The sequence below is a fragment of the Nothoprocta perdicaria genome, unplaced genomic scaffold, assembly GCF_003342845.1.
Source record: "Nothoprocta perdicaria isolate Ctin4 unplaced genomic scaffold, notPer1 scaffold_6, whole genome shotgun sequence".
Classification (NCBI taxonomy): domain Eukaryota; kingdom Metazoa; phylum Chordata; class Aves; order Tinamiformes; family Tinamidae; genus Nothoprocta; species Nothoprocta perdicaria.
Window position 1 is genome coordinate 1,643,167 of NW_020455865.1, and position 13,841 is coordinate 1,657,007.

Sequence of the window (13,841 nt, forward strand, 5' to 3'; positions counted from 1 at the left end):
ATGTTTGTCACAGAGGAGGCTTTGGTAGGTTTTCTATCGCCTCTCATTATGGACACAAATAACAGATTCCTCCCTTCCCTTCCCCCCCCCCCCCCCCCCCCCCAGCCCCGAGCCCTCTAAACTTGGGAAGTGCTGACTTGCTGATTGCTTTCCTAAGAGAGCTTGTACTGCTTCGGTCAGGTCCACCAAGTCCCCTCTCCCTTAAAGAACATTCATAGTAGCAGAACTTGTGTCCTGTATCCCGCAGAAACCTGCCCAGCTTTGTGCCAGGACAGCGGAGAGCGTGTCCACACGGTGCAGTCAGTGCTAGAAAAGACCAAAACYGGAAAACAGAACCAAACAGACTCCAGTGACAATGCAGAGTGGCACAGGACTCTTTGGATGGAGGCAGGATTTGCTTAAATCGATGCAAAAGGGGCTGGTGAGTACACTGCAGTAATTAGTTGGCATGGGAAAGGATTTCTGTCCCACCAATCTTYTGGCAGTAAAGTTAAACCTTAATCATTTGGCCAAAATGATGAGACTTACAGTCTGCAGTAGACCTTGGGAAACTGTTCAGTCCACTTCATCCTCTTTTCGTAAAACTTTGCTCATATTCAGAAGTGTTCACTACAGTGTTTTGTTTTCAAAATAAAAATTAATGAAAGCTCTTTTAAGATGAGGTGGGCCAACCCCAAAGCTGGATCTCAGCTGGCTGCCATTCTCTCCCCTTCGTTCCAATCACAAAAGGGAGGAGACAGAAATCATAACATGGGACTGAATCCAATTTTGCTAGGTTAAGTCCACTTCTGCAGAACAGCAGTGAGATAGAGCCAAATCCTGACCAAATAAGCAGCACCGAAGTAAATTACTATATACAACTGTTAGTGAGATAGATACGTTACAGTAAACACTGAAAACATTTACCAAAAAAAACAAAAAAAAAACCCCAAAAAACTTGTATTAAGATAAAAAGTTGAGTGTTTTTGTTTTGTTTACACTTTTACGCGTTTGCACTAGACCAGCCTCTTACTGTAGAAAGCGCAAGAACAAAAAGAAAGTGGAGCAGATCACAAAACATTACGTATAGTGGTTGCTTTACTCCTGTGCTGCAGGCACCTCTGTGACTCTGGTATTGCTGTGCCACATACCAGCTTCGAGGCCACAATCACAGATCCTGGCCACACTGCACTCACACCTGCAGCTCTCAGTCACATTCGAGGGCACGCGCACACCCATACACACACGCACACATTTACAATTTATAAATAATAGAAACATAAACTGAAATAACAGAGCTGAGCCTAGATCTTAAAACCTATCCCTGGACTTCTGCAAGGGGGGAGGTTCATATTTAGCTCCAGTTGTTGAAGCTTGTAAGGGAAGCAATCATGGGGGAAAAGAGGCTTTGGGGGCCTCTACTGTAAAGCGACTTCATCCTGATTTGTGTTTCTTTTCATATGAGCTCAGGAAGCTAAGCAACAACTCCAGAAAGTGTTGGCATTGGAATTTCTAAGCATTTAATAGCTCCCCATGCAAGGACGTAAGTGTTCCTGGTCTTTCAGTAGAACAGTGTGTGTTCAACAATTAGCAAGTTAGAGGTTGACCTGAAGTTTCTGGGAGATCCTGGGAGAGGAAAAAAAAAGAGGGGGGGGGTGGGGGGGTGGGCAGGGGGAGAGGTGCCTTCTTGGCTTGTTTGTGGTTGAAAAGATGATGAAATGTACTGTGTTAGCTTCAGCACTGGACAATTGTTTTGTGGGTGTGTTTTTTTTTTCAGCTCTTGTGGAGAGCACTGACTCTGCATCCCAAAATTACTTCATGTATGAATGGAAACATGTTCCTGGTGGGGCACCCGCCCCCACACCCTGTTAGTGTTTCCATTTGTTTATGTTCTTTTTCTCTTGAGAAAACTTCCGTCTCTTGCAATACAAATATTTCAGAACTGAAAAACAATCATCAGCTCCAAAAACACATCTCAGGGTAACAGCAGTTTAAAATAGTCTTTTTCTGAGGCTCTTACAATGCACTGGACTCTGAGACAACGGCAGAGGTAAGCATATGCACCAAACTGTTCACAGTACCCTGTGCATCTCCTAACCTGTCTGGGTCTTTCTCCAGATGTAACCTTTGCAGTTTTGTGACCTTCTTCAAAGCCATCTGTGCTAACTCTCCAGAAGTGGTAGCGACTGAAATGCCATAAATGCTTAGCCATTACTTTTCTCTGAGGAGCTCCTTGGCGGGGGGTGGGGGGTGGGTGCTGTGAGACTGCGGCGCTGCAGGCATTGGCGCTGTGTGGAGAGCTCAGAGCACAGCGACACGCTCACTCCTCCTAGCACCACATCTGCAGCACGTGCAGCCTCCCTGGACTTGGCCCAGGCTTTCCAGGGACCAGAAAAGCTTTTTGGAAAAAAGAAAAGCATCTTTACCATCTAAAACAACTGCGTGTGGAAGAACACTGTTACTGAGCCTTGYGGCAGCGTGGCAACGCTCACTGGCAAACAGTGTCCTGCTCAGGCAACCCAGGTACTGTGCGGATGGAGATGGTACCTAGGCTGTGCAGAGCTCAGTGAACATCCTAGGTCCTTTGACTGCGCATAGGCACATGGCAGGAGGAGCTAGGGCAAGCATTCAGCAGTGTATTAAGCTTTAGTGGGAGGAACAGGCAGAGGTCCTGTACACTGGTATCCGTATCTCAGAGAAATCTCTGGCTSTTGGTATGTGTGGCCTGCTCTGAGCCTGGGAGGCACAAAGTACTAACTGAGAAAACACAAATGGACAAACACACCGTGGCGGCAGGTCAGCGGCACAAGCCCCGTTAAGGAGGCAACCCCTCCGCTGAGCACATCGTGTCTCAATGTGCCGATGTGCATCTTTCAGCAGTTAGGAAAGTCTAATCCTGGCTTATGCCTGCACAGTGCTTCCTGACAAGGGGGCTTTCGGTGGTGGCTGCTGTTCCTGTTGGTTACTCCCTTATGACCAAGTTTTACATTCTTCGAGCCGGTTAATATCCATGCAGTGCTCATTCCCAATTTAAAGAGGACAGTATTCCAGAAAATGGGCTGTTTTTTTTTCTAATGCATACTGTGAAAGAAAAGAAATACAATTACCGATCTTCATGGTTCTTCAGGGCTTTCCTTGTTTGTTTGCCTGCTTTTCTCCCCACAATTAGTTAAAAAAAAATCTCTACACAGAGCATTACCTCCCCATAACAAACCCTTTGTCAAGCAAGGCCTGGCCTTTTCACATAGCCCTTCACTCCCCTTCTGGCACTGTGAACTCCATGAAATCCAGGCAAGGTGCCTCAGTCACAGCTCAAGCGCCAACCTCAAACAATATTTACTTTATTGTAGAGCTAGACAGGTAGGGGCGCAATATGTTGTAATTAGTGCCCTTCCTTTTCCCCGTTAGCTGTGAGAGAAGCAAGAAAGAGGACAGGACGCAAGAAGCTGCTCACCAGGTTCCAGCTCCCATCCCCCTCCACTTGCACACAGTGGCCTTGAGTGGCTCTGCTCCCCGTGGCCACCCAGGGACCACAAGAGCAGCCCCAGCAATACCAGTCAGAACCTTCTGCTGTGCCCTGACACCGTAGCCCCCTGCACCTCCCCTTTCGGACACCAGACTGCACGATGAGCCCTGACTCATGAAAACTGTGCTCCCTGTGAATTAAACACTAATTAGCTGTGTAAATGCCCTACTGATAGTCACACACACTGTTAATGTCAGAGTGACCTCAGGAAAGCCAGGTAGGAAAAGATTCCTGAGCACTGGCTTTACTTTGAGGAGCAAGGGCTGTATTCCAGGGGAGTCACAGGGGATGACTCAAGTACCTCTGGGCTCTGCTGTCCCAGCAGCACCTTCCCACCCTCTGTGAGCCCCTCCTGCCAGCAGCCTGCCCAGTGAACACACCCTCGTTACACTGACTGGGCTTTGCCTGTTGCCAGCTCCCTTTCCTTTGCTTACTGCAGTGACAAGGGCGCTAGTCCTTGTTGGGAGGGTTGAGGCATGTCCTTTGGGCAGTTTGGAAGGAAAAGGTTACTTTGTTCAAACATTAAACACTGATTTAAATCCAACAGTGACAGCAATTCTCAAATATATGGTATTTCCTTATGCCACTCATCTCACACTCGGTCTTTTCGTCCCCTCAGTGTGCTGGCATTAGCATCTCCCACAAAGGCTCAGTCAAGTGYGCGGTCCGCAGTGAGGAGCTGGATTCTCTGGGGGGGGGGGAGAGCAGCCGTTCTCTGAAGCTGGGGCTCACACCTGCTGCTGCACGGTCTGTCTGGCCAGGCCTCCTCCTGCGGCAGCGCCCTCCACGTGTTAACAATTACTGCTGTTTCTGAATTCGCCATTCTCTGTAATCTGCAATTTAGTTGGGTTTGTGGGGGAGATCCCATTACGTGTCTGCATGCTGTACCTCTCTTTCAGCTGAGTAAGGGCGCTCATTAACCGTGCGTTGGCAGCATCCAGGGAAGCAATGCGTTTCTCCTGCAAACAAACAGGCAGAAGGGCAAGTAAATGGAAGAACATGAGACCTGTCTGTGATGCTAGAGCTAGTTCCAAAAGGGCAACCTAGGCTCTCTTGCAGCAGGACATTCTTGACATTCTTTGGTGTTTTGGTTGYCTTTTTTTAAGGACATGATTTCCTGAAGCCCACTGCTGTTAAGAGGTCTGCAAATGTGTATAGCCCATGTTTTAACCTGTTGCTTGCCAAGCAAGCAGTCGTCTTGTAAGCAGAGGCAAGTGAGCTCTCCCTGCTCCAAGCTAGCAACACACAGAAGCCTCAATAAGACTTCACAGCTGTGGTTGCTCCCTGTCTGAGCTCTAGCAAGGTCTGCATTCGCTTCCGTAACACTACACTGAAAGCCTCTAAAATTCTGATTCGGGAGGGGTGACTTTAACACCATCCTCAGCTAACTACACAGCACCCATATCTGGGCCACTGCAGAACAGCAACAGTTCCTAGGGGTTAATATTCCAGGTCATGTGCAGCTCCTGTCGCACGATGTCAGGTAGAAGGTTCTCTGGCCTCCATCCCATTCTCAGCTGCACTGGCAACAGCAAATCCCTATCAAACCAGCTCTTGTCCCAAGTGATGCTGCTTAACAGAGCCTCTTTCTAGTTCTCTGTGATTAGCTGCTTGTCCCACAGAGGTTTTTAATGCATTAGGCTTTTAAATAAGTGGAATTAGAACTAAATTCATTTTAAATTCATCATGGTCTAATCAATCCTGAACAAAATAGAGATAAAGCAGTTTCTCTAATTCTCAGCTATGAAATTCATTGTACCGTTTCTAGTCTATCCATAGCTGTTAGCTAGATTTTAGAAGAGAAACCTTGCTCTCATTCTCTCTCAAGATCGTTATTTGTGTCAGCATTTAATTGATTTTGTTAGTGTAAATTAATAGTTTAAATGACTTGTGGCCTCCCAGGACATCCATAATGGCAAGTTCCTTGCTCTCAGTGACTACTGTTACAGGTACTCTGCAATATTATAAGGCTGGGAGAAAATGCTTCTGTGTTGCAATTTGATTCTCCCACTACTCTTCTTTGTGACATTGAACAAGTCACCTTCCTTCTTTGGTCTGCCTGTCAGCAAGAGGGAGTGAAAGCAGTTTGTGGTAACTTCATGTGACCATGCCTGACATTGTACAAATTCAGTTGACTAAAAGCTAAACACTCCTGATTGTAGTGGGCTCATGGAACAGCCTCGTATGTAACACACAGGGTGGCACCGGCCTGGGACAGGGTGACTGGTGAGAGCTTGTGGCAGTCCTCAATCTGCACAGATCCCAGTAAGAGGCTCCCCTGATCCACTGAGCTCTCCCCGAGTGCAGAAGTGAACATGTTGATTTACAAGCATTGAACAAATTGCAGAAAAAAGAGCGATTCTTTTTCAAGAAGGCTGCTACTGTTTGATATACTTCTGAATTAGCTATAGAGTAAATTAGCTTGACTCATGACTTACAAGTGATTAATACSGTCTATAAAACTAATCCTATAATACAGTAGCACTGCAAATCTCAGGAAGGTCTAGCTGCTGAGAATATACTGATCTCTACCTAGACAAATTAAGARATTATGGACTATATTTTTAGATTTTCCATAATCCACCGCCCATCTATTGTTGGAATCTATAGGGCTAATCCTAGTTCTGCAGCCACAACCCAAGGTTGTGCTGATGCCTTTACTCTGCATGCTGGGCAGTCTTGTCATGCTTGACCTGGCACTGCTGAGTGGCAAGGGGTTGCACAGTGGCAGACGTACACTGAAAGCTGCTGGAGTTGTTGGCATTGGGCACTCACCTGTGCATCAATAATCTTCTGTTTGGAATCCACAGCAGCCTGCATTTCTGCATGGTCTTTCTTTAACTCCTCCTCAACTGACATCAGTCTGGCAGCAGAACAGGCAAGAAAAACATGCTTTTAGGATGCTGAGCACATAGGCCTTCTTTGAAAAGTGGTTTGTACTGCTTAAAGAGGAGGAGTGCTAGGAGGAGGAGAGGCAAGGGGAAGGATCCTGCAGCCCTCTAACTTCTCACCTCCCCAGACTCCTGGTGGTCCTGATTATTGTACAGGTTGGTTTGGAGTTGGTGGCTCCAAAACTGATGGTTTCTTTACCAGAAGAAAAGCAGAACAAAAAACAAACCACCCCTAAAATCCAAAGCACCCCCAAACAAAGGCAGCTTATGGGGTTGTCCAAGTGCTTTGTATGCACTCCAGAGTATTTCTTTATCTGCTGCATTCAGAAAATTCCACTGTCTTGCAGCTCTGCCAAGCCATGCATACGTCTGGCTCCCGTGCAGCTTGACAGGGACCCAGGAGGCTGTTTTTACCACTAAGGCAAGATTGCTTTGATCACTTCTTAGCAGGATCAAACACTCTGAAAGGTAATGGCCTTTTGTAGCAAGCATGCAGTGTCAAGAATACATTAATTACATTTGCTGGTCTCTGTCACACCCAGCTGCCCAGGCCTTAGTTTTAAATCTATCTATATCAGCCACCCTTGATGAATGATTCAGCTCACTCCCTCATTTAGTTCTTGACACCTGAGGAGTGAGGGAGGCAAAGGGGCGATGCACATCTCTGAAGCACTATACCATGAGGTGTGAAATAGCAGAGAAACGAGTCTGCAGCTGGAAGAGCCCTTGTATAGCAGCCTCCATCATCTGTAAAAGGCTGAGCCCTCTCATTTGAAGCTGCACTCTGAGGCATGCACTGAGCGGCTCTCAGTACCTGCAGCTGCACATTCAAGCATGAAGGGACATGCAGTCATTGCCACTGCTTGCTCTCTCTCTCTCTCTCTCACACACACACACACACACACACACCCACACCCCAGTATTTCAGAATCTTTTTCCCTGGGTGTTTATCCTCTAGATGCTTCTATAACGGACTGCCCATTAAAACATCTAAGTTCACTCGGCTCAGGTAAACATGAACGCCGCTGAACTGGAAAAGTCTACAGCCAGAGGCCATAGACTTGGTCTACGGCCATAAACACGTTATGCTGGGTGGGAGAAGGGATTCACAGCTGTGAGTAATGGGGTGGTGATGAGATCTTCACCTAAATATCAGAACATTTCAATCATTAGATCTACTTCTGAGAAAAGAGAATAGCCAGCCTGCCAGAGCCTCTGAGAGCTAGGGCTGGTTGCCAGCCCCAAGTTCCCTTCCAAAGTTCTGTCTCTGAGAGTCAGGAAAACAAGAAAATCTGCTGGTCCCAACTGACAATATTGGGTGAGACCTGAAGGTTCAGAGTCTGCAGAACTGAGGCTGGCAATCCCCCAGGGGCTAGAACCCAGAAGGGCAGGAATAGAACCAACTCTGGAAACCCACACAGGAAACCAGCTGCCCCTCCCAAAGAAGCCTGAGCCGGGGTCAGCTCTAACATCACACAGGCTCTGTGCCAGCCTTCCTCTGGCCCACAGCACTCCCGCCCCCATCTTCCCTGTACCTGCTGATGATGCCCTTCATCTGGATCTCCTTATCCTCCTGCTGTCTCCGGAGCCTCTCCTCGCTTTCCTCAAGCCTGGCCTGGTACTCCAGCATCAGCTTCTGCGTTGTCTCCTCCTGGCATTTGAACCGTGTCTCGTACTCTTCCAGCTTCTTGTTGGAGATGCGAAGCTTATCCTGAAGCACTACTAGATCCTGCTGGTACTACAGTACGTAAGGACAGACACAGGAGGAGAAAACATATGTGGCGTGTAACCTAGTAAAGCTCTGCTCTTGCCAGGATTTCCCCGCAACCCAGTCTTGCCCTTTTCCTTGCATTGGCCTATCTGCAAAACTGCATCAGATAAACCCTGCTTGCTGCGACACCTCTTCCGTCGTCTTCACGCTGCATTACGAGCGATACCACGTTCCTCTGGGCTGGCAGGTCACTGGCAGGTTCAGAGAACGGCTTGTTAGCAGAGTTTGGCATTTCACATGAGGATGCAGGTTAGAGCGACTCAATGGCAAATGCATCTGAGATCTTCCTCAAAACTAACAGGGCTAAACACAGACACAAAAGCTGCATTCATGGGGTTTTGGGTTTACACGTGAGCTCCACAATCTACAGCAGTAAACACAGGGGGCTTCAGAGTTGCTGAAGGCCAAGCATGAGCTGTTAATGCCGATTCCCTCTGTGCCAGGCAGGGGACCCTGCTACAATAACTCATGTGGATCACTGTAGCCTTCCAGCAAAGTGGTCACAGGTCTTGGGGAGTGCCGGCAGSTGCCCAGGCAAGGAGGGCAGAGCCCTGGGGTGCTAGCAGCCCCGCGAGCTGTACAGGAAGGTGGTGCCCACTGTCAGCACAGCCCTCTGCTGAGACTGCCCCGCTCGCCAGTGTGTGCATTGGTTTTGTGCATTTAAAGCCTTTCCACTGGGACTGGCAAACTAATCTCRTGCAGGCCATCCATCAGCTGCCAGATGGCTCCCCATTTGGTCACTTATCCCCTGTGTGGCTTTAATTCCACCTAGTGACTGTAGGGGACTTGAGCTAATATATAGCCAGCCATCAGTGGACTGCAGCCCACRGAAGCGAAGGCAGGGCTTTAGCTTTCACGGAAGGGAAGAGATATCGATAGGCTCCCAGCACAGCAGGAGCTGGGCACTGATCAGACCCCAAGCAAGCAGCACTGCATTTCTGTGGCCCAGTATTTTAAACAATGCCAGCAGACATCAAACCAAGGTTCAGTGGGAGAAGAGCTTCTGCATGAAGCCAAAACCCCACAGATTGTACTATCTGTACACATGCAGCTCAAATCAGTAGCGGCAAAAGAATCACATAAAGCAATTAAAAAAAAAGAGAGCTTTCTAACTCAGTAAATCGGGTTCAGCAATTGCAGAAGCACAGCATACAGCTTGCTTGGATAAAGGAAAACTCCAGTGCATATCTGTACAAGAGAAAAGAGACTGAATTTCAAAAACTTATATTTGAAATTTGTTTWAAAAAAATCTCAACTGTCATAACCCTTAGAAAAATTAACATAGAACTGATATTTTGACAAGCCATTTAAAGCACTCGAGACAAGAAAGGATCAGATTCAGGAAGATTTTTCAAATATGCTTTAAAGCATGTTACAAAAGGCCACACTGTTATTCATGAGCCAACAAAGATGTACTCAATCTTGTATTCATTAGCTGAAATATGGCCTTTATAGAGCTGGCCATCTCCACCTGTGTAAGCATTCGAACAGCAAACCTGCTTGTTGAGTCCTAATTCTGAGAGTCCTCCTGGGGAGTTTTACTAAAAGATCAGCTCTTTGTGAGAGGGCAATGCAGCCCTCTGCTTCACGTGGCCCGGTCAGCCAGCTCCCAGTCAGCTTAATATCAAAACATTCCACAAATTGACTGACTGGCTGACAGCAAAAGGAACAATGACTCACTTGGATTGAAAATTTAGGAGCTGATGGTCTTCTGAATTGCTGAAATATTCAAACCATGGCAGGCAGAGCGGGAATGACCTACGAGCTCCTCCTGCCCGGGCAGAGCCAGTCCCAGCAGATCACTACAGTTTTCCTTTAGGCAGAGCTTTCAGCAAAGCATTGAAAGGCCACAGTTTGCACACACACAACCTGGAGTGCTGGGGAACACAAACTCCCATACAGTTGCACAGAAGCATTGCAGTCAGACACAAGGGAGTTGCTCAAACAGGTAAGACTGAATACCTACCCTAGCCTTAAAATAGGAGCAGAGTAAGTGAGCTCAAATGATAGCAGGAGAGACCTCAGAGACCGCAGGAGTCGTTCCTGTCTCTAGAACACTTGTCTCATTCTTGGTTACCATTCAAGTCTTACAGTAAYGGGGAGAGAGATTATGCTAATGACGATCTTTAATGCCAGTGACTGGTATGACAACAAAATAACAAAAGATGCTGCATGGGAATGAGACACCAGGCTCCTGTRGGGGCTACATCTGAACTTTGGGCAGGGAGGACTTGCTGCAATCCTGTCAGAATTTATAATCCTGACATGGTTGAGCCTGCCTGAACAGGGCCCCGCACTGCAAACCCCTTGCTGCGCAGGGCAGGGGGAGCCCAGTGCTCCCCGGGGCAGTGGCCTCTTGGGCTGCATGGAGCGGAGTGCTCCCTGCTAGTGCCCACCTGGTAAAAGTTGAGCCCATTTCACAGGAAAGGTTACCAGGAAAAGCAGTTAGTGACAGCACTTGGCACGCATGGGGTGCACTTTGGAGCCTCCCTGCTGTGGCTGCGAGCTGGGGCGGCCAGTGCCCGCTGTCCTCGCGGGGCCCGTGCCGTTTCAGCTCAGCTCCCGCCCCGCTTCCAGGGCAAGAGCGAAGCCTTTCGCTCTCCTCTCCGGATTCAAAGGAGCACTGAGCCCTTCCTGAAGCGCTGCAGTGACCAAACACAGCAGTAACCCACTGCTGGACAAACTAGTCTGACAGCACCTTCTCTTTCATTTGCTGTCTACTGGCGTGTCTGCTAGGGAAAAGAGCTCTACCTTCTGTGCTTAAGTCTTATTCAAGATTTTTATACATCTGGAAATAGAGTCTGCTAATTACAGGGCTTTTTTTTTTTCTCTCCTGTCAGCTGCTGTCTGATCAGTCTCTGGCTCATGTCTGTTTTTGCAAGAATATCTAAGGAGGAGAAAGCTATTAAAAAGTGGGTTGAACTATCACAAACAACTGCAACATTTTAGTATTTAGTGAGGTGCCACACAGCCCGCCTTGCCCCAGCGTGCTCAGGCAGACAACAGTTAAGGAAGTCCTCTCTGTAGTTAGAAACTTGTTTAAATCCAATCAGGTTTTACCTTTTCTGCTTGGCTGAGCTCGTCCTTATTCCTGAGCTTATCCCTGTGCTTGGAATCTGGGTCAATGCTTTCATCTTCTAAAAACTGCATGTTCATATTCAAAAGCCAAGCAGCAGTGCGGTCCAGGGCATTGGGGTTCACAGGAGAAGGGGCCTACAATGAAACATACAACCATAACAAAAGAAAAACCTGTAATGGAAAAGGTTGTGAAGCTAGAAAGAGAGAGAATATGCTTCCATCCAAGCCCTCACCCATGCTGCTCAAAGAGCAGTGAACAGGTCTGAGCTACCAGAGGGGCAGGGAACAGGGACAGGCAGGGAACAGGAACAACCCTTGTGAATGCACCTCTTGTTATCCTCGGTCTGTAACGTCAGGCAGCCCTTGGTAGGCCCAGTTTTTCTGCCTGCCATCCCCACAGCACAGTGCTACAAAGCTGCATCTYGGTGAGATTCAGTTGAAATCAACAGCACCTGGTTTCTTAGCAGGTCCTGCTGTCACCTCAGGAAGACGTGACCTGCCGAAGTGCAGAGCTGTAGGCAAGCGGAGATATCACTCAACTCTCCAGACTGCTTTACTGAGCTGCCTTTTTGATTGCCATGGAGAGTTCATGTACACGAAAGCCGATCTGAAAACTGAAATACTATTTTTGGTCATGCTGGCGCGTTCTCTGAAAATAAAGGTTTCTTTTTGGACGGGACTGCACAGGTATGAGGCAGGAGAGGTCTGAGTGCTCAGCACCTCTGTAGCTCATGTGCGGGTTGGTTTGTGCAGCTAGGTGAGCAGAGGGGCCAGGTGCGCCGTGCCGTGTCACTGAGCTACAGCCGCAGCTGCTGCTTTGCCTCCCTGGCTTGGGAAACTCAAACTGAACACCCCTGAGTGCTTTCCACACACATTAAAACCTTGAAGAAGCGAACTTGCAGCTACTTCTCCTCCATTCTGGCTGGCTGTCAACTGCGGTAAATAGTTTCTCAGGCTGAACATGACGTGATGATCTGTCCAATAGGAACCCAGTTAAGTCAGAAACAAAAGGGRCTGTCTCCTCCATTCTCCTCCTCTTGTTTTTGGACATTAAGGAAACCCAGTACCTGGCAGTAGGAGAACAGGAGATCTTGCACCATCGTGAAAGAGTAGGGACTGGTTTTAGCACCTTGCTGGGGTTGGGAGATTTCCCACGCCATCTTCCACTCTGGGCTTCTATTTCCAGAATTTTGAATATAAAGTTTCAGCCTTGGCACATGGAACATCACATCCCCTGACTTCTGCCTTTCTCTTCTTTCTTGCATCTTCAGCTCAGGCACCTGTGATGACTGCTCAGGTTTCTGCTCATGAGGAACACTGGCAGTTRCCATCATGGTTCACGTCAGCAACATAAGGACCGTTGGTCCAAGACTGCCAACTAACAGAGCTCAGACCACTGTGCGTGAGTCATTCTGCCTCTTTCTGCCCTAGCTGAAGAAGTGAACAGGAGCTTGATGTGGYCGGGCCCAGTTTGAACTCAGTCCAACAGATGAACTCACAGAGGCAGAAGGAGCTTCTGGCTGGCTGCAGTGTTTTTTTGAATTCTACTGAAATGGCCACCACATGAGATTACTTTCTTCTCAAAACACATTAAATACTACTAACTGTGAACAAGCAACTTCATTAAGGTCTACAGATGCTTCTAACATAAGGTAAAATGTGCAGATTAAGGGCAGGAGAGGCATTTCCAAGATTTGAGCTCTTGGAGGAACCTTAGAGGGTGGATGAAAGATTTGCAAACATAAATTTGCCAGAGCTTTCCAAAGGTCACAAGCAGTTGTCTGCTCTCTTTTTCTGGAAGAAACACTCCTACCGAACAGGCTGCTGTTTTGCAGAGTCTGTACCCTCTGTACCTAATGAGTATTGATCCACATTATACAAATGCTGCTACATGGCATGSTTGCTAATGTCAGCGCTTATGAATCAATACCCTGAGCACAGAACAGCTCCAGATCAGGCTGATAAAACAGCCTTTAATGGGCAGCACTGATAAAGGCCTCCATAGCTGCCTTGAAAAGGCAGGGTAGTCTAGCTCTCTGTTGCTCTTTCAGCACTGTTCAACTTAGAAGGTGCCTCAATACCATGTCCGAGGTGAGATGCTGGGAGCTCCTGTCTGTTGTCCAAATTCTTTGGGTTTGTAGAACATTTTCAACTCTTCCTCTAGTCACTGAGAGTCCCTACTGCGTTGATTTTCTATAGGGTTAGTTCCCTAGAAAAGGAATAAACAATTCAACCATGCCGGGAAAATCAGTGGGCCTGTGACCCACTGCTTTGACATTAGCACCATGAGTGGCAGAATTTATTTCTCTGCAGACCAGCACRTGCTGTAAGACCTGAAGCACTGCAGAGTTCTGCATAGCAGCAACTTCATTCTCATTGGGCAAAGCACTTGCTCTGTACCACTCCCACCTGCCAGTTTCCCTTACAGGAGGGTCTGTAATGGCCAAGAGAAGTGTCCGGGAGCACTGCAGCTCCGGTGGAACAGCAGCAACAGTRCAGAGGCTCTTTATTTACAGTGGAAGATTAGGACCTGGTCCAAGTCCGTGAGATGGTGCAGGATTGACTATGGCATGGGATGACAGCCTGCGCATGGAGA

The 13,841-nt window shown here is 47.8% G+C and overlaps 1 protein-coding gene across 3 annotated transcripts in view; it reads right to left on the minus strand.

Annotated features, from left to right (window-relative positions):
- Positions 1 to 1,927: 1,927 nt before the first annotated feature.
- The window catches only part of DAB2IP (DAB2 interacting protein), a 154,876-nt gene continuing 142,962 nt past the window's right edge, over positions 1,928 to 13,841 (minus strand). For all 3 annotated transcript variants that reach the window (XM_026049498.1, XM_026049497.1, XM_026049499.1), the window contains 4 exons: positions 11,228 to 11,380; positions 7,932 to 8,134; positions 6,281 to 6,368; positions 1,928 to 4,464 (listed from right to left, as the gene is read on the minus strand). In XM_026049498.1, the coding sequence (XP_025905283.1) occupies positions 4,297 to 4,464; positions 6,281 to 6,368; positions 7,932 to 8,134; positions 11,228 to 11,380 (612 nt within the window). In that variant the 3' untranslated portion in view covers positions 1,928 to 4,296. The remainder of the gene's footprint in view (positions 4,465 to 6,280; positions 6,369 to 7,931; positions 8,135 to 11,227; positions 11,381 to 13,841) is intronic.